We start from the raw sequence: 27,624 nt of genomic DNA on the forward strand, positions 1-27,624 counted from the left end.
TAAAGAAAAGGGGGAAAAAAACAACCTTTCAGCAAGTGTCCTGGGCCTGCTGCCCTGTGGGAGGGCTAGAAGAAAGTGCTGGGTGTATGGGGGCCAGTGTAAGCCTAGCAACAATGCTCTCCCCACATTAAGTCAGCTCCCCACCATGAGCATTCATCCATGCCAAGACAGAATGCTGGAGGTGGTGTTCAGGGAGAGTTGTAAGTGCAGGCATAAAATCATAGATGGTAGGGCTAGAAGGAAACTTGGAACAAAATATTGGAACTGGAGGTCATCTAGCCCCAATTCTCCTATTTTATAGGTAAAGGAACTGAGTCCCAGAGAAGGAAAGTGACTTGTCTCAAATCACAAATCAATGTGACAAAACCCAGATTCCAAATCCAGCATGTTTTCTGCAAGATTATGTAACTCTTTCCTTAAATCATTGTCCTTATTCCTAATCAGAGTTCCTGAGATACACTTTCTCTAAATGGGACATATTCCAAAATCCTGAGGTCTCAGTGAAGTTCAAGATAATGATGTTTTGTTTTATTTTTTAAATTCTTATCTCCTGTCTTGGAATCAATACTAAGCATTAGTTCTAAGGCATAAGATTGGTAAAAGCCAGGCAATTAGGGTTAAGTGACTTGCCAAGTTTATAAAAGAAGGACAAAATATCAAAAACCAAATGAAAGAAAGCTCCAAATTATTAATAAGAGAAACAGTAATGAAAAACTCTAAGGTTTCACTTCACACCTATGCAATTGGCAAAGATGATAAAAGGTATGCAATTGCTTAGATACCATAGCTAGGCAGAGTCTCATGTCAAATTTGAACCCAGGACCTCCTATCTTTATTCATTAAGCCATCCAGATTCTCCAACCCCATAATATTTTAAGACATAATAGATTTTCCAGATAAACATACTTGTTAGGTAATAGATGTTGATAATGCAAGCAGGTGCATAGGATTTAGAACTGAATAGTGATCTTAAATTCCCTAATTTTTATAGATTATGAAATTGAGGTGCAGAGGGGGAGTTCAGGACATGCCTACAGTCACACAATTGGTAAACAGCAGTCAGGATTTGAACTCAAACTTTCAAACTTCAATTTCAGTGGTCTTTTCACTAGACCATATTGCTCCTTGCATCCCTTTTACCCATTTTACAGGTAAAGAAATAGTCTTAGAAAAGCAACATGATTTGCTCAAGCTTAAACAACTAATAAGTATCAGAGGTGAGCCTGGAAGCTAGCTCTTCTGATTCCAAGTCCAGTGCTTTTTGCCCCAAGTTAGGCTGGAGAACAAGAATAAGATGTAAGAAGGCCTTGATTCTCTAGTTCTATTTCCTGCTAAGTGCTTCATTTCACCTTCTTGTCAGTTTTCCTGTCTGTAAAATTGGAATAATACTACATTGCCTACCTACCTTCCACTGGAATACCAAAAAGGTAACTTACATCAGACTTGGAAAGCATTTTCCAGTTCTAAGAAGAAACTGCCAAGCAAGCACAAAGAGAGGTGATTTCTATTCATCTTGCAAACACAGCAATTTCCAAATCAATCAGTTTTACTATTTTGCCTAGAAGGTTTTTCAGAGAAATCAGCTTGGCTCTCTTTTCCCCCCAGAAAAACAAAACAAGACGAAACACTGAGCTCTTATTTATGCCAGGAAGCTGTTTTCTCCCCCATCTCTTTTCAAAGCTGCAATTGGAACATTAAGATTTCATCAAACACAAAGCTCTGGGCCATAGTAAAAAAAGGCGCTTTTGTGCCACATCCGTTCTAGGAACCAGTCCAATGTTCTCTGAAAGAAAAAAGCATCAAACAAAATGTGGAATTCTAAGAACTCTGGTGGTAGGGCTAGGGTCTCAGTAAGCTGCGAATCTATAAAAACTCCACATTTCTATGCACACACACACTTTGTGACATCACCCCTCCAAATGGTACTGTTACCAGTTCTCACATCCACAGTATGTTCATTTCTGCTGCAGGTGAGATATTTGGGACATATTTCCTCTCTCCTTTTCTGGTGGTGGTGGTGGGGGGGGCCATCAGAAGAACAATCAAGGGGTGATATCCTTAGATACTGAATACTTTAGTTCTGGATGATCTATTCAGTTCTATGAGAGTCAGTCAACTCAAGTCAATAAGTTTTGTTAAGTATCTATAGTGTGTCAGGCACTGCAGATACAAAGAAAAACAAGATATAATAGCTACTCTCAAGGTCTCATAGTCTAGTGGGGAAGATAGCATGCAAAAAACAAAGGATAAATTGCAGATAAAGGTTGGATCAGGCTAGCCTCAGCACAGATCTTGTTGGACCTTCATCCAAAGCATCAAGTTATGCCACCATGGCCTTTGCAATGTAAGTTGGTTAATGTGGTATAAAGGGAAAAGTACTGACTCAAGTGCCATAGGACATGGGTTCGAATCCTATCTCTGATATTTATTACCTATCTGATGTTCAGCAAGTCACTTAGCTTTCCTGGGCCTGATTCTTTATCCATAAAAGGAAAGGGCTGGACTCAGGTGTCCTCTAAGGTCCTTTCTAGTTCTACATCTATGACTCCAGGGTGATGCTAGTTTCAAAAGGTAATTGGTTGCAGTGTTTCTCCCTAGGTTTTTTCCACTCCCCATCTTTGCTGCTGAGAAAAGCACTAGAAATCTAAGTGGCCTTTTTAGGCCAATGTTAGATTACTTTCTGGAATAATCCAAAACAATTTCTGTACTATATTGTCTTCCCTCTTCTGCCTTTACATAGATAATCCAGCTTCTAATCATTTTTAAGAATAAGGAAGAAAAGGCAAGAAACACAGGTGAGTAGCCTGGTAGAGTATTGGATTTAGAGTTGAAAGAATGATTAAGCTCAGATCCTGTTTTTGCTATCTATTAAGTGTGTCACTTTGGAAGAGAAGGGAAAGAGGGAATAAACATTTGTATAGGCCTTACTATTTGCCAAGTGCTTTAAGAATATCTCATTTAGTTCTCACAATAACACTTTGAGGGAGGTGCTATTATTGCTCCCATTTTACAGTTGAGGGGGGTGTATGGGATGCTCAGAGAGGAGTAATATCTCTGGTATGGAGGGCTTGTCGTGCCTTCCTAGGGCAGCTCTCCAGCCTCTGACCCTCACCTGACACCCAGCTCTCACTTGTGGCTCCCAGTAGCTGCTAGCATGCGGCAGCGGCCACACCCCGGGCAACGGCTTCGACAGGCCGGCTAAACCTTGTGAGGGTAGCCATCGGGTCATTGTGGACCCCTGGTGAACCAGGGCTTTGCTCACCCAGCATGTGAAGACTGCTTCGGTGGAACAGACAGAAGAAACCAACAAGAAGGTTCAACGGCTGAGAGGGCGACGCAGCAAAGCACTGTGGAGTGCTTAGGGCATGTTGGAGCACAAAAGACAACATGGCCATCCAATGCAGCTGAGGAAGTCTCCAGGTGTAACGACTTTTCATACCACTGGACCCAGGCTTCCAACGCCGAGAGAGTGGGACTGTCTCTGTGCACCGACTTTTCCACTTCATGCACAAGTGTCTTTGTGCACAAAAACGCACAAAGACAATCGTCATCCTCGGTTACCGAGAGACTACTATTACAGTTGAGGAAACTAAGGCAGGTAGAGGATAAATGACTTGCCCAGGATCACATAGTCAATAAGTGTCTGAGGCTAGATTTGAACTCGAGTCTTTCTGACTCTAGACCCAAGACTCCAGCTTAGTAGCCAAATAGCTGCTTATGAGCAGCTCTTTCTACTCTCTGGGCTTTCAGCTGTAATGTTAGGGGGTAGGGGAATTTGGGAAGACTAGGATCAGAGATCTAGATACAAAGGGAGATTAGAGGTTGGCTGGTTCAATCTATTTTATTGATGAGGAAACTAATACCAGAAAAGTTTAAGTAACTTTAGCCCATGGTCACAAAGAAAGTGGCAGTCAGAATTTGAACTCAGTTCTTTCCTTGCTTTAAATTCCAATGTCTGCAATGTCTCTAATAGTGAATGAAATGTGGATCAAAAACTATGTATTTTCCATCCCAGGGCAAGGACCCTAAAGAACTGGATAAGGTGGCAGTGTCCTCAAATCACAGCCAACCTCTTCCAGTGGTGAACTACAAAATTGAACTCTTAGGCCAATACCTTTTATTTATTTTTTTTTTATTATAACCCTTATATTCTGTATCAGAATCAATACTGTGCTTTGGTTCCAAGGCAGAAGAGCAGTAAGGGCTAGGCAATGGGGGTTAAGTGACTTGCCCAAGGTCATACAGCTAGGAGTGTCTGAGGCAGATTAGAACCCAGAACCTATTGTCTCCAGACCTGGCTCTCTATCTACTGAGCCACCTAGCTGCCCCCAGGCTAACAGCTTTAAAAGGCCCTTTGTTCCTTTCTTTAACACTTTCTAATTTGATATTTTTAATGTTTAAAGACATTTGCAAACCCTAATTATTCCAGCTTGATACCACTAAGAGGAATCCTGGCTAATCCCCTCCTTTTAAGAAATAGAGGTTCTACAATCTGCAGGGATCTAAAAAAAAAATACTACCCACAAGCAGAGGATAAACTGTGGGAGTAAAAACACCGCTGAAAAGCAACTGCTTGATTACAGGGTTGGAGGAGATAAGACTGAGGAGAGACTCTAAATGAACACTATAATGCAAACTCCAACAACAGGGAAATGGGTTCGAGTCAAGAACACATGTGATAACCAGTGGAATCATGCGTCAGCTATGGGAGAGGGAAAGGCCGGGGGGGGGGGGGGGGGGGGGGAAGGGGAGAGGAGGAAAAGAAAACGATCTTTGTTTCCAGTGAATAATGTATGAAAACGACCAAATAAAATAATATTTAAAAAAAAAAAGAAATAGAGGTTCTGAGATTGAAAAATGCCACAGACCACAGAGAAGAAACTACACTGAGCTTCTCCACACTTGCATTTCTTTTATATGCTTCAGTTATTTCTCTAGGTTCTGAGTTAGTCCATTGCTCGGTCTCTTGCCACCCCTGTGGTCTTCACATCAATGAAAACCTGATAGGTTTTCTCCTCTTTACTTCCTGTCCTCCAATTGATATTTGTAAGAGGTGAAGGGCCTATTATTTTTCCTCCTACTTTGTCCTTCTCTCTTCTTGTCTGTAGTAGGTGGAAAGGATGATTCATTTTCAAACAAGCTGCATGCCTCAGTGTGTGTTCTCTTTTTCTGATGCTGTGGGATGAAAGGTGAAAGAAATGAGAACACAAAACAATGTTGGCATTTAAAGCAGCTGAATAAACTAGGCATCCGTTTGGAACCAGAATAGATAGAAGGAATAATGAAAAGAATGGAGAGGATTCAGCATAGAGAAGGAAAAGGAGGCCTCTTTGACCTAGAACGATGCAAGCAGAAGAATGAAAGCAAGACAGTAATGTAGAGGAGAGAGAAATATAGACATGTGGAAATCTAGGTATTAGAATGAGGGAAAAAAGGGAGTTTATGACCAGTTAGGGGAAACACTCCTTTGAAGAATTTCAGACCTGGAAAGGACCTTGGGGCCATTTAATCCAGTCTTTGCTTTTATTCAGTCATGTCTGATTTTTTGTGACCCCATTTGGGGTTTTCTTGGCAAAGATATTGGAGCAGGGTGTCATTTCCTTCTCTGGCTCATTTTAAAGATGAGGAAACTGAGGCAAACAGGGTTAAATGACTTGCTTGGGGTCACCCAGCTAGTCAGTGTCTGAAGCTAGATTTGAATTCAAATCATCATGACTCCAGGCCTGGCACTCTATCTATTGCACCACCTAGCCTCACTAATCTAATCTATACCACAAACCAAATCCCTTTTACAACATAACCAGCAAGTGATCACCTAGGTCAGTGATGGCGAACTTTTTAGAGATGTGCCAGCCCCAGACCATGTGCCTTGACCCTCACCTCCACTGAGTGCCAGTTGTCCCCTGCCCTTCTTACTCCATATGGGGTGAGGGGAGGAAGGGCTCCCATTGGGCTGCTGGGCAGAGGGGCAGGGCATGTGAAAAATGTCATCAGGCATGGTGGAGAGGGGGAGGGGAGCAGCTCATCCCTCTGTCTTTCTAGTGACCTGGGGGAGGGGGGTGGTGAGAAGGGGGGGAGGGACAGGGAATGGGGGGGGGTTGAGAGGGTGGCCGTATGCCCACAGAAAGAGTGCTCTGCATGCTATCTTTGGCACCCATGTCATAGGTTCACCATCACTAACCTAGTTTGAATGAAGTTTTTCCCTGTGAGAGAAAACCCATAGTAGTGAGAAAATCTTAGACATTGTTCCACCCAAAAGGTAGAAATACTTGGAAATATAAACAATTTTAGGGAAGGTTTGAATAAGTTCTTCACTGTAGTATGAAAATGACCTTAGATTCTCAAGGGCTATACCAATAGATCTCAGGTTCTGCCAGGTTTTTCAAAGGTTTTGAGTACTAGCCTGAAGGTAAACAGTATGTCTATTGCCCTAGAATCTTCCAAGGCTCCCTATTATCTCCAGGATCAGAGAGAAAGTCCTCTCTTTGTCATTCAATGCTTTTCCCAGCCTGACCCCTTCTCCTAATCTTCTTACATTTCATACCTCTCCAATAACTCCAAGGCACTTGCTTACTTCCTGTTCTTCCTTCCTTCCTTCCTTCCTTCCTTCCTTCCTTCCTTCCTTCCTTCCTTCCTTCCTTCCTTCCTTCCTTCCTTCCTTCCTTCCTTCCTTCCTTCCTTCCTTCCTTCCTTCCTTTCTTTCTTTCTTTCTTTCTTTCTTTCTTTCTTTCTTTCTTTCTTTCTTTCTTTCTTTCTTTCTTCCTTCCTTCCTTCCTTCCTTCCTTCCTTCCTTCCTTCCTTCCTTCCTTCCTTCCTTCCTTCTTTCTTTCTTTCTTTCTTTCTTTCTTTCTTTCTTTCTTTCTTTCTTTCTTTCTTTCTTTCTTTCTTTCTTTCTTTCTTTCTTTCTTTCTTTCTTTCTTTCTTTCTTTCTTTCTTTCTTTCTTTCTTTCTTTCTTTCTTCTTCTTCCTTCCTTCCTTCCTTCCTTCCTTCCTTCCTTCCTTCCTTCCTTCCTTCCTTCCTTCCTTCCTTTCTCCTCCTCTGTAACACTTGGGATGATGCCTAGCACATAGGAAGTACTTGTAATGAATATCGGTTGACTGACTAATTGAGTAAGATGTTCATCATCTGGTTGGCCTCGGGGGTGTGAATTTTCCAACCAAAACTAATTCCAAATATGTAGTTGTAGAAAGGTTGTGACCTGCTTGAGGGGAAGGAATACCCAGACCACAAAATCACTTGTCCTTGAAATGTTGAAGCTAAGTGAGTAAATTCATGGAGGATAGATCTATAATGTGTTATTCAAAGAAGCTAAGAGTAGACTGCTAGGTGCCACAGTAGTTAGAACACTGGGCCTAGAGTCAGGAAGACTCATCTTCTTGAGTCCAAATCTGGCTTTAGATACTTACTAGCTGTGTGACTCTGGGCAAGGCACTTAATCCTATTGGCTTCAATTTCTTCATTTATAAAATGAGATGGAAATGGAAATGGTAAACCACTCCAATATTTTTGCCAAGAAAATCCCAAATGGGATCACAAAGAATTGGACCAGACAGGAAAATGACTAATCATTAGCAAAAAGAATGTAAAAGGAAGTAAACAGAACTAATTTCTAGTCCTACTTCTAATCTTACCAAATAGCTGAGATCTAAAATGAAGAGTTTTGACTCAAAAACCTCTCATATCTCTTGTAGTTCTAATGTTTAGAACCTATCCTTAGCCCTGTGAGCCCCTCCCATAATATTATGATTGAAAATGTCATCCAAGATAGAGATCATCTGGAGATGATCATGTGGCCAGTTCAGTCTGGCATTTCTGGTGTCCTTCTAGCCACAAAACTTTTCTTAGCAAACATCTGGAAGCCCCATCATTGAGGAATGCACATAAAAAAGGAAGTCAAAGTTAAATAAGACCTTCCTAATGCACAGTATAGAAATCATAGAATTATAGATTGTGAGCTGGAAGAAACCTTACAGGTCATCTAGGCCCGTTCTTCATTTTACATACAAGGAACCAGAGTTTCATAGAATTAGAGAATCTTGCTCAAAGTCATGTCCTCTGACTCTACATCCAGTCTGGATGAACCACGGTTGGTGAACTTTGGAAAATGAGAATCTCTGATGGAGAACAATAAAATGAACAAGGTAAGAATTGGGAAAGAGCTGAAATTCTGTCAAGGGCCTCTCTCAGAAAGTTAAATTCGTAGTGCTTCTTCCATCATTAATCCACACACATCTGTCTCTTTTGCTCTCTGAAAATACCCTTAATTTTTTCAATAGCAGTTAAACAAGTGGCCTTTACTCAGTGAACCATCACATAGCCTATGTGGCAACAGGTAGCTGGTTCTTTCTGAATGTCTCCAAACTAAGGCAAGAATTTTCTCAGTTTCATCCCTAGCAAACTAGTGGCAGAGCCCAGGTGTCAGGGTTAAGGATAGGAGGAAGAAGGGATCCTGTAAAATCTTCACCATTCACTTCCCTCTCAAGGAGATAGAATGGCAGAACTAGAAGTGATCTGAAGATATAAATCACAGAAAGAGCAAGCTGAAAAGTCCCGTAGAGGTCATTTAGTCTAACTTCCTCACTTTATAGATGAGGGGAACTGAGGCTCAAAGAACTTATACAACTTTTAACAGTTCTCCAGTGACCAAGGTATTGGGCCAAAGGGTTCAAGTGAAAAAAAGCAAAAAACAAATTTAGTAGCTAATGATTCCTTTTGGTTCCATCCATATTTTTATATTAGGAAGTATGTTCTGCCTCTACAGGCTTCTGTGGGACTTCTATTAATATTAACAAGCGTTACATGCATACATCAAAGGGAAAATAACTCTTTTATTATTGCAGACAGGTACAGACTCCCCCTCTGCACTCTTCCTCCCCCTCAACCTAACCTAGGAAAATTATTGGGTTTGGCATACTGGCTACAGAATGTTGTATATATATTGGACCTTTTGATATTCTTACCAGGGAAAATTCCAGGGTGAACAGAATATCCTCATAGCAATTTTCTTCAAAGCACATTGCAAACATGGCCAATTATTCTTCAGAGGAGTCTTCTGAGGCATGGGTTATAATTCCCATTTTACAGGCTGATAAAATTGAGGTCAGATAGCTCAGCCAAGGCCAGGAGAGCAATGGGACCAGAGCAAGGTGCTCATATCTAATGTTTGTTTTTCTTTCTTTTTCTCTTTCCTTTTTTTCTTAAACTGCAATATAGACTGATATTTATGCCCAAGAAAAAAGGATCCGATGCCTTTAACCCCTGGGTCAGATACCTTATAGCAATCTGGGGTGAAGGTGACCTTGCCCTGCTCCCTCTGGCCATGGAATTGCCTGGTGTGAAGATACTACTACTTCTTTAGCTCATTAACACAATAGCTGGTTGAGGTAGGTGGCAAGTAGGTACTCTCTCATTATCCCCTTTTAGAGAGGAAGAAATGAATATGGCAGAGATAATTAGAATATTTTTACACAGTCCTTAAACTGTTGTATTATTTTTCCCAGACTAATTGAAACTATCTAATATATTCAGGCTGCTAAGCATTTGTCCTTAAGAAGTGGGTAAATTAAATATCCAGCACACAATAGATGGGTACCAAATCCAGAGAAGGTCATAATTTTCCATGGCATTATGGGAATTCTGTACTTGTGTGCAGAGTGTCTAACAAAATAAAGTGGACTATGTTCTGGCTTGGTTACTATACATTGGATTAGGAATTAGGAGACCAAGCTGGATTCAGATCCTAACTTTGATACTTATTAAGTATGTATAGTATAGGCAAGTTACCTGACCTTTTTCAGACTCAGATTCTCATTATAAAATGGGGATAAAATAAGAGTAATAACCTCTTAGATTGCTGTAACAAATGCGATAATGCATGAGAACCATTTCATCAATCTTAAGCACTATATAAATGCCATCTTTTATTAGCTTTTCTATTTAAAAAAAAATTGGCTTCTAAGATCTCTCTCTAAAACTCTATAAGATTAAAAAATCACCAACCTGTGTACCCTTTGATCCAGAGATATCACTCCTAGACCCATACCCCAAAGAGATCAAAGAAATATACAAAAGATCCCTATTTACAAAAAAGTGTATATAGCAGTTTTTTTTTTTAGCTTTAGCAAAGTACCATAAACTAATGCTCATTAGCTGGGGAATGCTGAAGACGTTATAAATATGAACATTATTCTATTCCTATATAGTGTTCAATAGTATTACATATGAATGTAATGGAATATTGTTGTTCCAAAAGAAAAGATGAAAGAGATGATTTCAGAGCAACCTGGGAAGTCTTGTTTGAACTGATGAAGAGAAGGGGCAAAAAACCAGGAGAATAATTTATATAACAAATAACTTTGAAGGGCTTAAGATATCTGATCAATGAAATGACCAACCATGATTTCAGTAGGCCAGTGTTGAAGCATGTTCTCATCTCCTGACAAAAAGGTGATAAACCTAAAATGCAGAATGAGACATTTTGGGGCATGCCTGATGTGGAAACTTGTTTTGTTTGGCCTATATATTTGTTTTAATGATTTTGTTTTTTCCTTCTTTTTTTTTTAATAGAAAAAGGAGGTAGAAGGAATAAAAAATTGCTTGCTAATTTAAAAAAAGTAAAATAAAAAATTTTAAACTATAGAATCTAAGCAAAAGTACATAAGTTGTTCAAATTAATATCAAAATCTGTCTGGTTTAAAAAGCATAGACTGGGTCACTTAGATGGCACAAGTAGATAGAGCACCATGTTTGGAGTCCAGAGGCCCTGGATTCAAATGTGAACTCAGATACTTCCTAGCTGAAGAACCAGGGACAAGTCATTTTACCCCAGTTGCCTAGCCCTTGTCCTTCTATCTTAGAGTTGCTACTGCTAAAAAGTAGAGGTTGTTTTATTTTTATTAAAAATAAAAAGCAATAGAATGCACTTGGATAATTAGTAAGCAATGGATTTGTATGTAGTCAGAAGACCTGGGTTCAGATTCTGATTGTGTTACTTATCCGTGTGACCTTAGACATCAGTTCCTATCTCTGGACCTCAGTGACCTACTCTCTAAGAGTTTGAATGGATGATCTTTAAGGTCCCTTCAACTCTAAATATGATCCCCAAATCCCAAAATCAGGTAAAATGTTCAGCATAAGAAATTTCAGTGCCCATCACAGTATTCTGCCATAGTCCATTCCAAAAATAATTGTTGAAATGAATTGAATTGTAGAGGGTCTTTGATCTGCCCCTGGTAGAATAAGAATAAAGTGCACATGAAGTTAATGAAGAAGATTGAGAAGGAAAAGTATGGTGAATCTTTAAAACATAAAGTCAGCCAACTGGTCCAACCCAGCAACAAATGGTAAGGCCAGTCAGTAAGTCAAAAAACATTTATTAAACACCTCTTATATAGCAGGAATTGTTACAAATGCTAGGGATATTAAGAAAGCTTCAAAAATAATCCTTACACTCAAGAGCTCATGGTCTAATAGAGAAGACAATATGCTAACAATTATGTTTAAACAAGCTATATTCAGGATAAATTGGAAATAATCAAAAGAAGGAAAGCAAGATATGGTTTTATATATCCATATATCTTTTTTTGTTTTTTATCAAATGATACCTTCTCTGATGTAAGGAGGTGTGAGAGGAAGGGCGTTACCTGAGAATTTTAATGTAACAAACAAATAAATCAAAGAGTATGTTGAGGGGAGTTTTGAGGAAGGTTTAAGGTTTAAGAATGTTAGAAAGATGAGAGGGGTCAGGTTATAAAGGCCTTTGAATGCCAAACATAGGAGTTTATATTTGATCCTAGAAGTGACAGAGAGCCACTGGAATTTATTAGTGGGGTACTTGCGTGTATGTGTGTGTATGTATATGCCATGACTAGACGTGTTTCAGGGACACCACTTTGACAACTGAGTGGAGAATGAACTGGAATAGGGCAATCCAAAGTTGAGATTTTGGGGGTGGTAAGTTGAATAGCTGCCTGCTTAGCAGAATCATAGAACTTTTCAAGACCTGGAATAGTCTTAGACATCATCTATAGCCTAGTCTTTTCATTTTATAGGACAAAAAACAGTGTCTAAGAGGATATTTGACTTGCCCAAGGATAAACAGCTAATCAGTAGCAAAGTAGCAACCAGAATACAAATCTTCTGACTCCTAATCACAGTGAAATATTGTCTAGTGCTCTGCTACTTCTTGTCTGCTCTTGGAAAGTGTGTCTGGTTTCACATTGACCCTGTTTTGAAGATCTACTTTAGGCTGAGCAAAGATCCACAACCTGAGGTTGAAGACACCAAAAAAGTCAGAACTGTAAAGTTGTGTCTACTCTTGGATGACTGTTAGAGGTAACTTCTGTCTATTCTAGTTTAGAGTGTGTCCTCTTGGGGAATATGGAAAATACTTATTGTATGAAAAACACTAGTATAGTTTATATCAGACTATTTACCACCTCAGAAAATAGGGTGGGAAGAAGGGAAGGAGGGAGGGAATCTGAATCTCAAAATGTCACAAAGCAATTGTAAAAAATTGCTTATCCATGTAATCGAAAAAAATAAAATCTATATGTTATACAGAAAAAAGATTCATTCCCTTGGTCTGGAACCTGCCACTAAGCTATGTGAACCGAGGTAGGACCAAAGCATTGTCATAGTCACCAAATTAGTCCTTAGATTAATTTCAATCAAGATACAAATATAGTAAGTGAACTGATGATCCCTTCAACAAAGGAGCTTATATCCTTTTTTTTTAATTTGGAAATTTTTATTTAATCAATTATTTAGAATATTTTCCCATAGTTCCATGATTCATGTTCTTTTCCCTCCCTGTCTCTCTTCCCCCTCCCAGAACTAATGAGCAAGTCCACTGGGTTTTACATGTATTATTGTTCAAAACCTATTTCCATATTATTACTATTTGCAATAGAGTGATTAAAGTCAACATCCCAATCATATCCTATTGATCCATGTGATCAATCATATGTTTTCCTTCTGTGTTTCTACTCCCAGAGTTCTTTCTCTGGATGTGAATAGTGTTCTTTCTCGTAAATCCCTCAGAATTGTCCTGGATCATTGCATTGTTGCTAGTAGAGAAGTCCATTACATTCGATTGTGCCACAGTGTTTCTGTCTCTGTTCTCCTGGTTCTGAGAAGCTTACATCCTAATGGGGAAGATAACAAGTACATATATAATAAGTATATAATGAATAAATATAAAGAGAATAATACAAATATATACAAAGCAATTAACTACAAGGTAGCTTGAGAGGGAAGGCACTAACAGTTGAGGGATTCAGGGAAGGCTTCATGTAGAAGTGGGTGATTAAATAGGAAGCTTGACTTGAAAGTAATCTAAGAATCATTTGTATATGTCTACCTCTAGAGAAAGAATTGATAAATAGAAATAAGCAAGGCATAGTTTTACATATACATATATCTTTTTGTCAAATGATGCCTTCTCTAATGTAAGGAGAGGGAGAAAATGAATTAACTAGAAATTTTAATGTAACAAATTAACTAATTAAAATTTTAAATAAAGTAATCCAAGGTTTAGCAAACTCTGCTCCTGCTCAGTACCACCATGTAGGCAGAATAACACCATTGGTATGCTGGTAGCCTACACCCATTCATTGCAGCATCTGATTATAAACTGTCTGGTATTGTTCTCTAATTGTTTTCTATCTGCTCTTAATTCTTCAATTAGATAGTAAACCACTCTAGGAAGAAATAAACTCCTCCAGGGCAAGAACTGTGTATTTACCACTGTATTCCCTGCAGCACTGAGGCCAAAATATGAAGGCAGCCTTATACAGAGCCAAAAAGCAAGTCTGAATGATCTAATTGATATCAAGGAAGTCCCTCTGCTTTGCCAAATCTTCCTCACTTGGTATAATAGAAAGAGCCCTGGATTTGGTTTCAAAAGATCTGGGTTTTGCTAAAGGCTATCTAGGTGTCCTTAGGTAAGTTATTTCACCTTTTTCAGATTTTTGATGCCTCCTCTATCAAAGGAGGGGGGTTGGACATCCTAGGTCCCTTCTACTTCGAATTATTATACTTCCAAAAAACCTTTAGGGATTCCATCTTTAGAAATTTATTCTCTTGATCCAGCAATACCACTACTTGGTTTGTACCCCAAAGAGATAATAAGGAAAAATATTTGTACAAAAATACTTATAGCTGCGCTCTTTGTGGTGGCAAAAAATATTGGAAAATGAGGGGATATCCATCGACTGGAGAATGGCTGAACAAATTGTGGTATTGTTATGGGCATGGAAGGATACCCTTTTGGGTTCGGGAAGGATGCTTTTTGCAAGCATGCAATGACTCCAAAACTTAGCTTAAAAACAAAAGAGATTTATTAATTTAGAAAGTAATGTTGAGGGTGGCCAGGAGGATAGTAAGGTAGAACAGCAAGATGGGGAGCAGTTCCCTGGGAGGACAGCATGAAAGGAAAGGCTGTTCCTCCATGGGGACAGCATGGATGGAGAGGCTGTCCCCCAGACGACATCAGTTCTGGGGATTTTATACATTCTTCACAACAGTTAGTCACTCAGGCATGAGGTGGGGTGATCATACTGGGGTCTGCCTGGGGACATAAAGATTCCTTAGTTTTAGGGGACAAACAGATGTCTGATAGGATCTAGATGTGGTGTGAAGGTGCATCTTTCTGTCCATCTAGAGGATGATCAAAGGAAGATAGTCATCTCAGGACCCTAGAGGGGTCATTGGATTTTTTAGTCTCAGAGTCAGGAAAAACAACAAGGGAGTTCCCCTGACAATAGTTTGCCTGGGTTTCTGGGGTACAGTGCCCATGTCAGTATCTGATAGTGATGCAATACTATTGTGCTCAAAGGAATAATGAACTGGAGGAATTCCATGTGAACTGGAAAGACCTCCAGGAATTAATGCAGAGTGAAAGGAGCAGAACCAGGAGAACATTGTACACAGAAACTGATACACTGTGGCACAATCGAATGTAATGGACTTCTCTACTAGCAGCAATGCAACAAGCCAGGACAATTCTGAGGGACTTAAGAGAAGGGATGCTATCCACATTCAGAGAACGAACTGTGAGAGTAGAAACACAGAAGAAAAACAACTATTTGATCACATGGCTCAATGGGGATATGACTGGGGATGTTGACTTTAAATGACTTTAAATGATCACTCTATTGCAAATAGTAATAATATTGAAATAGGTTTTGAACATGTAAAAACCCAGTGGACTTGCTCATTACTTCTGGGAGGGGGAAGAAGGAAGGGGAGAGAAAGAACATTAATCATGGAACCATGGGAAAATATTCTAAATTAATTAGTTAATTAATTAAATTTATTTTTTAAAAAGAAAGAAAAATTTATTTCCACGGGTTTAAGCATTGCCTTCCCTATTTTAAAATGCAAATACAGCTTCCTCTCCATTCCATTCTCCTTTAATAAGATTCTGTATCACTAATACTTTAGTGTGTATGAGTTTATGAGAAAATTTCCTTCCACATGTTCCTGGGCAACATGGAGGTAGATTGAAAGAAGTATAGAGTCCCAAAGATACATTTAACTGACTTCTAAAAGTTGTCGATGATGAGCCTTGAACTTAATAAACAAATTTTATGACTTGATTTGGATGCAGTTAGGGATATGTATACCACAGATTGTCACCCCTTTGTGGAGCCCTTCCTGAAAGTAGGGGACTCTGTAGTAGCATACTGATCTTCCAAAGCCTCTTCTTGCCCTATGGGCTTTCTATTGTGGAGCAATGCATAATTATAACTTCAGAAAGCAAGATTTCAGCTAGATGATAGAGAATAATGGGAATTGGTCAATAAACTTGAGAAGCATTTATAGGTCATTTTGGAGTCAGAGGAGGCAGAGGTGAAGTGAAAAGAGCACTGGACTGAGTGGGAGTTAGGAAACCTGAGTTCCACCTTTTGCTCAGGAATAGTAATCAAATCAACAGAACCAGTCCTAGAAAGTTACTTCTGGCTTTGTCAATCAACTGGCTTTGATGCCTTTGAATCCTTGAGACCCTATAAGGTCTGTATTCTTCTATTAAAATATAAACATCTGGAAGGCAGGAGATGTCTTGCTATTTGTATTTGTATCCTCAGAACACAATGCAGTGTCTAACACAAAGAGAAGTACTTAATACTTGTTTTTCATTGATTCATTCATTTATGATCTTTAAACTTCCCACTTACTTTTTATGGCTTAAAAAAAAAATTTTACACATGTGTAAACTGAGGCTCCCCCAATTAAGTGAAGGGCCTTACTCAAACTCATTAAAGTAGTAAATACTGGGTCTTCTGACTTCAGAGTAGAAAAACGGTTTTCCTAATGGATGATTCAGGGATAATAATAATCACCAAAACCATGATAACCACTTACAAATAGATTCATGAAGAAGAATTATGAGGGAGAATTCATTTAACTAGTAGCTAAGAGCAATGAGATGGCTGTCAATAGGCCAAGAGAACAGGTCTGATCTTTGGATAAGCTAGTTGGCTGCGCTCTGTTCCAAGGTCACAGACTGCCACCGCTGTACTGAGAATGTGATTACTACTGGTTCTATGGGGAAAATAGTCAAGGGCATTGATAGTTCAACATAATACATCCACACAATAGGAAAAAAATCTCAAAGCAATTGTTCTTGTGATAAGTTCACAATAAGTATTATAAAATGTAGAACAGGCACACAACTTAGAGGTCCTTTTAACCAATTTCCCATTTTATAAGAAAGAAAACTGTGATTTAGAGAAGTAAAATAACTTGCTCAAGACAGGATTAGAACCCAGGTCTCCTGACTCTTTTATACTTCTATTTTCATTATATCAGACTGCCTTCTTGTATTTGAAACACAGTTTCAGAGCCATAACTAGCATTTTTCATATGTAGGACAAGCTTCATAAAATACTTTTGGTGCAAGCTATATGAATAGCTTAAATCCAGTTTATGAGGCAAATTCAGATGGGGAAAGGAGATAGAGTGATGGACTGAGATAAGGACCCTGGGAAATAGTAAAGTCATTCCACTAGGGGAAAGGAGACTTGGCAAGGTCATTCCACTGGAGAGAAGGACTTTACCCGATTTACTTCAGTGAGAGCTCTTGATCTAGTAGCTTTCTATTTTAACTAATTTTTCTTATTAACTAAGTATTCAATTCAGTTGTTCCTGTACCATTAACACCTTCCAAATTTCAGTACCTTGGGGAAAAGCTCTGATGACTGCCTCTGGTGTTCACCCCCCAGTGATGGCTCTGAACACTTTCAATTCACTCAGAACATCTCAAAGACCATTTGCACCAGACTAATGCACATTATAGTTTGAGGAGAGAATGAATATTTGGGAAGGAGAGCTCCCAGAGTTACAGTCACAGTCACTGAACAAGATAATATAACCATTTTTTTTTTGGTCATTCTGAGTCTTATTGTCCTGTTTCTTGGCTTCTGGCCTTCTGGCCCTCCAGTAAATAGATAGAGAGCATGGATTTCTTAGCCAACAGCCCAATCATGATCCTGGAGAATGTACCTCAGAGTTCTTAGCCACTGGATGAGAGAGATGAATACATGTAATTGTCTAGCTTCAGGCTTATTCATGGCTCCTCTGGGCTGTGTGCAAAGCAAAGATCTTCACTTGCTTGGTAGGTACTAAATTATAGCCATGTAGTTGATGCCCCATATAATTAAAAGACAGCAAGAGGGGCCCTAGAGAGTCTGTTAAACTTGCTGAGTAAACAGCCAGGCACAACACACCAAGCCTTGTCCTAATTAACGACGCTGTTTTTAATCCATCATCCTGCTCTTAGGTTGGGAAACCAATTTACCAGGATGCCACTGGGCCTTTCTCTATCAGGACAACATGAACCAACAGCTCCAGGAGGCTAGAAATCATTTCCACTGCTGAGCTTCCCCCAATCAAGCCCTTCTCCAGGGCATTCTTCTCATCTCTTCCCTTTCCTGCAGATTTGGTTAGTTGCTGTGGGAGTCCATGACTCCCCCAATCTATCTGGTCCTAGTTTCAGCAAACCCTCCTTTTCTTTTAAAATTTATTTTTTAAACCCTTACTTTCTGTTTTCAGAACAACTTTAAGATAAAAGGGCAAGTGTTAGGCAAATGGGATTAAGTGACTTGCCCAGGGTCACAAAGCTAGGAAGTCTCTGAGGCCAGATGTGAACCTAGGACCTCCTGATTCCAGGCCTTGCTCTCTATCCACTGAGCCACCCAGCTGCCTCCAATCCTTCTTTTCTTAATTCACCCAATTAGACAGAGCAGGGCAACAGGTGCCTAAAATATAACACATTGGCATAATGAGGGATCAGGACTAGACCTATGATTTCATTGATAAAGGGAACTCCTGGGTGAGGAAAACTCCCTCTAACAAGGCAAGTCTGCATCTTCTCTGTCATTCAATGTCTGAGAGAATTGCCCAAGGAACTAAGGGTAAATTATGTATCCAGGGTCATGCAGCCAGTAGTTCAGAAGCACAATTTATTTGAACCCAGTTCTCTAGCAACTACAGCTTTCAATAAATAATATATTTTAAAAAAAACTTTTAAAAGACCATATTTTTAATTCTGGAAAATCTCCCTCATCTATGGAACACAGTTTTTATTTTATAAGTGAGGCTATGTATATTAGAATAAATATTCCAGCCCTTCTGAGGCATAGTAAAAAGGGTACTAGATTTGTGGCATTAGAACCTGAGTTCAAATCTTTACTCTGCTACAGGTCTTCAGCGGCACCTGAGGTGTCCCTTGGGACTTCAGTTTATTCCTTTATAAAATGAGTGGATTGAATTAGATCTCTAAGTTCCTGGCCTGCTCTAGGATTCTTATTTCTTGCTATTTTTCAATTGTATCTGACTCTTTGTAATCTCATTTGGGCTTTTGGGGGCAAAGATACAAAAGTGGTTTGCCATTTTCTTCCCTAGAGCATTTTACATATAAGGGAAACTAAGGCAAACAAGATTAAGTGACTTGCCTCCATCATATACTAGAAAGTGTCTGAGGACAGATTAGAATTTTGGAGGATTAAGTCTTCCTGACTTCAGGTCCAGCACTAGCCACTGAGCCACCAAAATGCCTCATTATGTTGCCTACTCTGAGTTATTTTCTGTGGTATAAGGACACACACAAAATTCCAGGTTCCAAATCTTGCTTTGACACAGAGCACACAAAAATCTTTTCTGGAATCTGCTGTCAGAGTTAGAAAGCTTAGTTGGTGAGTCAAAAGGAAATATTAAATAAAATGAAACCGAATACAAAAATATAGAATTCAATGAAGCCTAATTTTGTCCGACTCGGCCTGGGAAGTTACTGGAGCAGCTGTATTTCAGGCTGATTCTTCTCTGGGTAAAGCTCAGCTACTTTTATTCTAATAATGGTTTGGGCTTAACCTGATAATAACACAATTTGTGCCTACAGTAATAGAAAGGTTGTTTCTTTACAGGCAGCCCTGATCATTCCTTTAAAAAAAAGGGGGGGGGGAAGAATTGCCCTGATGCCTTTTGAAGTAGGTACTCCTAAGGGCAGGTGGGTATTGCTTTTGATTCCAGAAGATCAGATTTACACAGGAGAGGTATCCAAGGGATACTCCATTCCAAGGGAATGAGTGGTGGTGACAAAGGGTACCGTCTTCACTCACCCCACCTCATCACAGAGAGATAGCAGTAGGAAGAAGTCAGGGAGTGCAGTAATGCGCAGTGTCAGCCAATAATATAGGCAGAATTCATAACTGCCTACTTGAGAAGGCCTTGGTAAGACCTTCTTTACCCTACAAGCCAATTGTTAATCAGTGAAATTTTACCATTAAAGGCTCTTTCTTTCCTTTGAATTAAAGTTACTATCCCCCGTTAAGATGCTTATTCCTTTCAGAGGGATAATACATTGAGCCTCTATCAATCGATTATACCTTTGCATGAACTAGTTTGATGATTCCTAACTAACAGACTTTAGAGAAAAGTAGAATATGGGGAAGTCTCCAGGCTAATAGGGGAAGAAAAGGGAAAACACATTTATTTAGTACCTACTCTAAGTGCTTTTATAAATATTATAAAAAAGATATGTATAACACTTCAAAAGAAGTACTATTATTATCCTCTTTTTTACAATTGAAGCAGAGATTAAATTACTTGCCTAAGGTCACACACAAGATAGTAAATGTCTGAGGCCTGATCGGAGTTTGGGTTCCTCTGACTCCAGATCTGGAACGCTATCCACTGTGCCACCAGTTTCCTCTCTAGTAATGGAGGAACATCACAGGGTGGACAGGGCAATGAGGTATAATGGAAAGCTCTTGGGACTTGGAACCTGAAGACCTAGACTTAGCTAGAGTGATAAATATAGAAATATATAGATAAATAGATATAGAAATATAGATAGATAAATAGACATAGAAAAATATAGATATAAAAATAGATGGATAGATATACTGACAGATAGGTAGAGACAGACAGAAGGATAGATAGATAGATAGATAGATAGATAGATAGATAGATAGATAGATAGATAGATAGATAAATAGATAGATAGACAGACAGACACAGATAGACGCTCAGACAGATAGGTAGATAAAGACAAGTAGAAAGAAAGATAGATAAAAGACAGATAGACAGATAGATTGATAGATAGATAGACAGACAGAAAGACACAAATAGATACTCAGATACATAGAGACAGACAGAAAGAAAGATAGATAAAAAGACAGACAGATAGACAGATTGATTGATAGACAGACACAGATAGATGCTCAGCCAGACAGAAAGATAGATTAAAAAGACAGACAGAAAGATAGATGGATGGATGGATAGTTAGATAGACAGGCAAATACATAAATAGATGGATCAAAGAGGTACACATTTTCTAAGTGAAAATATTAGTGGCTGCTTAGTTTCTACTATCAGACTACAATATGGCTCCTTTCCCCTGAGTTTCCAAAATGCAGTGGAAAGCAGATAGCTGGGACAGACAAGTCACTTCCACCCTTAGCAAAAAATAAAATAAAATAAATGACTGGATGGCAAGCTTGACTTCTGCCAGTTCTGCCTTCCTCTTCCCTTCATCTCTCCCTTCCTGGGAAAACCACATGACTAAACGGTATTGCCTTTCCCCCTGAGCAGGTGTCTGAGTAGGGCCGTGTGCAGGGCGTCTGGCTCCAGGGTGGGGAGGGGTGGATCCCCACTCTCACACCTACACTGCTATAAATAGGGCACACTCTGGGACGGCAGACTTAGCATCCCTTCTCCTCACTCCTGTTTGAGCTCACTGCACCTGTCTGAGGCCATGGACCCAGGAGAATGTACCTGTATGTCTGGTAAGTGAAGCTGAACTCTGGTGGACCCATTGAGGCAGGAGGAGGATCTCCTTTTTTTTTTCCACTCGGGATATAGCTAAATTTCCTGGCTTTTGACTCACATTAGACGAAAGGAGATGTTAGGCTGAAGCTTTTCCTCTTTGAGTGATTATCCCAGAGAGCTCTTATTGCTTCTGTAACCTCAGCACAGACAGACCCCAGCTGGCAGGGATACTTCCTGACCTTTGACTTCATCCAGAGATGCTGCGATTTTGTTACTGTACAGACTCAATGGGTGAAGGCTTCCTAAAGTACTTAATGAGCTCCAGTTACACGTACAGTCAACCATTATAAGCATGCCTAGATTTTGCAGTATTGACAACATTAGACTTTTCTTACTCTCACAGGACCATATGGAACCAATACATAGTTTTAATCCTAAAATGGAAGGTAAGGGCTTAAAAAAAGAATAATAACAAGAACAAGTTCATACCAAGATTAGGGGTGATGATGAGACTTTCTGTCCATAACCACTCGAACCTTGACTCTGACCTTTATTCCCTTACTTAGATGAGGCACAAAAGCTTTTAATTTGTTAAAATTCAAAATTTACACAGGGGATAAGAAGAAAATAAAGGTTTGTGGCTTTTATGGCATCAAATACAGGAAGCATCACATATACTATATGTGGCAATTATCTGCAGTGGGCCTACTGCATTTCCCTTTCTACCCATCCCTTTACATTAGAATTTCTAGATAATGTGTTAATGTCCTTTGTCCCCTTAAGTTCTCTTAGCCCTGCCTGCATCTCTCCTTTGCACTCACCATCCCCCCAGCTTGTGTTACATTTTTCTGTGTTCATATCAAAGGTCCCTCCTCTTCCCTAACTCATCCCTTACTCATAGAATTTAAGCTCTTTGAAGGTAACTGATGACACTTTTTCAACATTTTCATCTTTGGATTTCTGGTATTTGCTTAGTTAGCTCAGTGCCTTGTCTTGTACACAGTAGATACTTAGTCACTGTTTGAATGAATGAATGAATGAATGAATGAATGAATGAATGAATGATGTGTTATTGTTAACTTCTCAAGCCTATTCTGAAAGCATGTTCCATTGCAGTTTTCATCCATCCCAATTCTTTGTTGCTGTAGTTGAATGTTCTGAAATTAGATGATAACAGGAAACTTTTGAGATTGTTTTTCTTCAGTAGCATATGGGACTTGGGAGAGCTAATGCCCTGCACCCAAATGTGCTGCTACCCCTGTTTGTCTGGGGCATGTAGTTCTGAGTCAGGCATCGCTGTTCTGCAAAGAATGCCCTAGATCAGTGATGGCGAATCTTTTAGAGATGGAGTGCCAGGCCACACCCCTTAGACCTTGTGCCCTGCCCCTTTCCCACTGAGTGCTGGGTGTAACCTGCCTCCCCCCTTACCCTACACAGGAGAGGGAGGAAGTGCTCTCATTGGACTGCTGGGCATAGGGGCCAGTCATGTGAGAAAAGTCCTCAGGCTTGGTGGAGAGGGGGAGGGGAACAGCTCCACCTGAGTCCCTCCTCATTTCTAGTAATGACCTGGGGGGTGGTACACAATTGCCCACAGAGAGTGCTTTGTGTGCCATCTTTGGCACCGGTGTCATACATTCGCCATTGCTGCCCTAGACCCTGCAATATGTATAACTATAATGGAGACCCAAATTGGCTCAAAGAACAATTGATCTTATGGTTGGTGCTTTTGGTGATCTCTTACAGGAGGAATCTGCATTTGTGGAGACAACTGTAAATGCACATCCTGCAACTGTAAGACATGTCGGAAAAGTGAGTAGAGTGCCCCATGAGGTTCCTTCTGCCAACAGATTCCAGGTGCATCATCCAAGGGCCTAGTTCATATGCAATTATATCCTCGTGCAGTTCATTTGCTGCATAGTGTAATAGAGAGGAAGTAAGACCCAAGTTCTAATTCCATTTCTCCTGCTCTTTTGCTGTGCAACTCCAGCAAGTCATTTCTCCTTTCTAGGTTTTATTGTCTCCTCTGTATAACGAAGATTAACCTATAAAGTCCTTTCCAATTCTGATATTTCATTCAATTTTTTTCCCTTGGAAGCCACCGTTTCTTATCTTTAGCTTTTTCACAAAGCTGCTTCTAATTCCCCTTTTCATCAAACACAATGCTAGAAAATCATGGCTTGATTTGGGGCAGGGGAGTGTGGGGAATAGAAATGATTCTTTTCCTTCTTCCCCTCTGTCCTCCTTGCTTCTTTCCTTAAATCTCTCACATTTCTTTTCCTGATCTTCAAAATGAAGAGGGAAAAGAAGCAAAGATCCCTGGAATTTTTTTCACAGGCTTCAGAAGAGGTGGACTGAAATAAGAACCAATCAGGAAACTAGAACACAAACATACATGCTTTCTTTCCCTTGCCCCCAACTCAATATGCCTATATTCCCTTTTATGCTTAAAGTAGAAGGGCAATTGGACCCAAATGGCCTTCAGTTCTTGGTTGTTTCATTTTATTTTGACAGCTTTGAGTAGATACAATCTCTTCTGGACACTCCTCCTTTATTTCTATTTCCTTTTTTCACTTACTGTCACTCTTGCCCCAAAGCCCAAAATGGTGGTAGTGGTGGTCATGGTAGTAAACAAGGATTGGTAAGGAAATGGAATAGGCATAATTTGGGACAAGGGAGTTGTAGCCAAGGCTAGGAGTATCACAATCAGTTTGGGAGGAGGTCAGATCTAGAAATCACTTTGTAAATCTTAAGATGACATAGAAATGTGAATGATTATTGTAATTAGTATTGGGTATTCATGGTTAGGATTTGGAAGCTAGAGTCATGGTGAGATTGAGGGGGTCGTGATCAGAACTGAGACCTGCTTAGGAGATTCTGAGGCTTAAATCATGATGCTTGACTAGAAATGCAAGTTTTGATTAGTGGTCTCTTCCCTTCTTTAATTGTGGCTATCTAATAAGAAGTCATGGCCAGGCTTGGGGAGTAAAGGTCAGGACTAAAGGTCATAGTAATAGTTTGAGTAGTCATGATTATAAGTCAAGGTCAGGGCTGGAAAGTCATCACGTTGGTTGGTGTTCAGGACAGGTGAACTCTTTCCAGACCTTTCCCCACATATTTTAAGCCCTGATTCCCATAGGAACTAACATCCTGCCTGAGGCTGAGAGGACAGACTGACCCAAAGCTGAGATCTGCTTTTTTTTGGTTCCCTTTTAGGTTGCTGTCCTTGCTGCCCACCTGGCTGTGCCAAATGTGCCCAAGGCTGTATTTGCAAAGGAGGATCCAATAAATGTAGCTGCTGCCCATGAAATTTCACATTCAATGATAGGGTTGGGTTGGGGAGGGGAAGGATCTCCAGGAAACCTTCTGTATATTTGCTTATTGGAGAAAATGACGTCCATGTACAATGTATTGTATTTTTTATATATTTGTCCAAGCTTAAGCTCAGTAACCTTCATATAAGGCAATCGTAACAATAAAAGCCTCATTATGTTTATTGAGATCTGAGAAGTGATTTAACCCAACGTCAATGGAATGCTGCAACTGTTCTATATCATCTGGCTTGGCAATCATGACAGGAAAGAAGGCTGGAAGGGGCAGTCTTATAAGAAAATAGTTAATAAACAAGACTCCAAACAGGTTGCATGACATGACAGTTCCCAACACCAAGAAATATGAGGCATGAGCTGCTTCGGGTTTTGTTCTATTATACTAAAGCTTATTTTGATTCCTGAAAGTGGTGAATTAGGCTATGAACTTTCCCTCTCTGCATTTTCTTAGAGGATTTCACATAAAATGATAGGAAGATAAATTAAGATATGGGTCACTTTGCCTGCTTTCCAGATCTGTGCACATGCGTGTATGTATGTGTGAAATATGTTCCAGTATAAGAGTTATAATCTTTATAGTCAAAACAAGTTTGATATGAACTGTGATCAGGTGGCTTTAATTTGTGGATGGCTAGGCATTGCAAAGAGCCAGTTTGCTTTCTCAATTGCTTTCTCAGTGCAGAGGATGAAAGATAGGAGGGAGAGAAAATGGATCTTTGTCTGAAAATAAAAATAAAATTTAATTTAAAAACAACAACAACAACAATAAGCCCATAGAATCTCAACTCTGCCTCTAACAAAACATGTGATCTTGTACAAAACATTCCCAGGCTCTGAATCTCAGTTTTCTCATCTGTAAAATAAGAAGTTTTAGATCAAGTGGTCTTTAGTGTCCTTTCTATCTTTAATATTCTTTGCATCTTTAGTCAGTTGTTTATAAACCTCAAAGCATTAAATTTGAACTATGAATACTCTCTACCATGTTAAAGCTTTGTCAGGTTGTGAGGCCTCCTCATCCCAAGAATCAACATGTCAGGCTCCCCAGTGCCTGTTAAAGTCGAATCTAGAGGGGGAAGCTGGGTGGCTCAGTGGATTGAGAATCAGGCCTAGAGATGGAAGGTCCTAGGTTCAAATCTGATCTCAAACATTTCCCAGCTGTGTGACCCGGGGCAAGTCACTTAACCCCCATTGCCTAGCCCTTACCACGCTTCTGTCTTGGAGTCAATACTCCAAAATGGAAGGTAAGAGTTTAAAAAAAAAAAAGGTGAATCTAGAGAATATCTTTCTTTAAAGAATGCAAAGGATTTTGTGCAAAGGACCTAACTATTCCTATTTTATCCCCCCCAAAAATGGGGAGAGCAAATATGAGCATACTAAGTATCGACTCCAAGACAAAAGTAAAAGGTTTTTTTTTAAAATAAACATTATTTTATTTGGTCATTTCCAAACATTATTCATTGTATTCATTGGAAACAAAAATCATTTTCTTTTCCTCCTTCCCCCCTCCACCTCTCCTATAGCTGATGCATGATTCCACTGGGTATCACGTGTTCTTGACTCAAACCCATTTCCATGTTGTTGGTATTTGCTCTAGAGTGTTCATTTAGAGTCTCTCCTCAGTCATATTCCCTCAACCCCTGTAGTCAAGCAGTTGCTTTTCATCGGTGTTTTTACTCCCACGGTTTATCCTCTGCTTGTGGATAGTGTTTTTTAGATCCCTGCAGATTGTTCAGGGACACTGCATTGCCACTAATGGAGAAGTCCATCGCCTTCGATTGTACCACAGTGTATCAGTCTCTGTGTATAATGATTTCCTGGTTTTGCTCCTTTCGCTCTGCATCACTTCCTGGAGGTTGTTCCAGTCTCCATGGAATTCCTCCACTTTATTATTCCTTTGAGCACAATAGTATTCCATCACCAACATATACCACAATTAGAAATAAAAGTTTTAAAAGAAAATAAAAAGAATACAAACTCTTTGAGGTCAGGGATTGTCTTTCATTTTGCTTGTATTTGTATCCCCAACACTTAGCCCAGTGCCTGATATCATAGGAAGCACTTAATAAAGGCTTATTTCCTTTTTTCTTCTTCTTCCTATCCTTCCTAATTGTTAAGGAAGTTTCCCCTTGAATTAAACTGAAATTTCCCCCTATGTAGTTTCTGTCATTGCTCCCATTTCTGTCTCCAGAGCCAAACAAAGCAAGAGAAATCCCTTTTCCATATAAAAGACCTTCAAATACTGGAGTCAGCCAATGTGTGTTTTCTGGGTTACACATTCCAAGTGCTCTCAAACAATCCTCCTAAGTCTTGACCTACAAATAGTCACTCCACATACTGCTGTCCTTCCTTTGGATCTTGTCCACCTTATCAATGCCCCTCCTAAAATATAGCTTCTAGAACTGAATCCAATATTAGAGAGATAGAATATGACCTGAATAAAGTACAGCAGGATCTTCAACTTCCTTTTCCTGGATACTATTCCTCTCTTCAAATTATATCCAGAGCAAAATGTAATATTTGGGTAGAGGGCCAGCCAAGGGAAGACCTGGTTCCAAGTCTTGTCTCTGACACATATTATCTGTATAACTATGAACAAATCACTCAGTGCCCCAGAGAACTCTCTAAGATTATCAACTGCAAGTGACTTGTTTATCTGTGTCCACAGAGAACTTCCGTACTAAGAGATACTCAAATGATTAAAATCCTAAAAGCTAACAGATTCCCTCCCCAAAAAGAAAAAAGGAAAAGAAATAACTGTAGCTTGTTTGACCATCAGATCTCACTGTTCTGTTGATCTAGAAGGCCACTCAGACCCACAAATCTTTTTTAGATACAATGCTGCCTAGCTGCTCTGTCCCATTTAATACTTTAAAATATCTCAATAGGCTAAAAAGTAAGGACAAATCTAAAATAATGAAATTCAATAAAGAAAAATGTACTTGGGTTGGGGTTCAAAAAATAAATTTCTTGAGTCCTGGCTCTGTCATGCAGTGGGTTAGCTACCCTTAGTCCCCCACTAGATTCATA

At 39.6% G+C, this 27,624-nt stretch overlaps 1 protein-coding gene across 2 annotated transcripts; it reads left to right on the forward strand.

Moving 5' to 3' along the window:
• The first annotated feature begins 1,898 nt into the window (after positions 1-1,898).
• Positions 1,899-24,768, forward strand: LOC100015398 (metallothionein-4). Of its 2 annotated transcripts, XM_016428689.2 has the most exons (4): positions 1,899-1,970; positions 2,741-2,795; positions 23,015-23,080; positions 24,485-24,768. In XM_016428689.2, exons 1-4 carry the CDS (start codon positions 1,920-1,922, stop codon positions 24,574-24,576), a joined length of 264 nt encoding a protein of 87 aa, XP_016284175.1. In that variant the 5' UTR covers positions 1,899-1,919; the 3' UTR covers positions 24,577-24,768. The 2 variants fall into 2 exon arrangements, with proteins under 2 accessions (XP_016284175.1, XP_001364968.1); XM_001364931.4 differs by lacking the exons at positions 1,899-1,970; positions 2,741-2,795 and adding an exon at positions 21,180-21,288.
• The last annotated feature ends 2,856 nt before the right edge of the window (positions 24,769-27,624 follow it).

This window comes from Monodelphis domestica, chromosome 1 (genome assembly GCF_027887165.1).
Source record: "Monodelphis domestica isolate mMonDom1 chromosome 1, mMonDom1.pri, whole genome shotgun sequence".
Lineage (NCBI taxonomy): Eukaryota > Metazoa > Chordata > Mammalia > Didelphimorphia > Didelphidae > Monodelphis > Monodelphis domestica.

What these genes read in the sequence shown, in the direction of transcription:
- LOC100015398 (XM_016428689.2), top strand. Translation starts at nt 1,920, where the DNA reads ATGGTACTGTTACCAGTTCTCACATCCACAGTATGTTCATTTCTGCTG. An exon ending in TATGTTCATTTCTGCTGCAG is followed by an intron (nt 1,971 to 2,740) that starts GTGAGATATTTG and finishes GCCTTTACATAG; the next exon opens with ATAATCCAGCTTCTAATCAT. An exon ending in CTGTAAGACATGTCGGAAAA is followed by an intron (nt 23,081 to 24,484) that starts GTGAGTAGAGTG and finishes GTTCCCTTTTAG; the next exon opens with GTTGCTGTCCTTGCTGCCCA.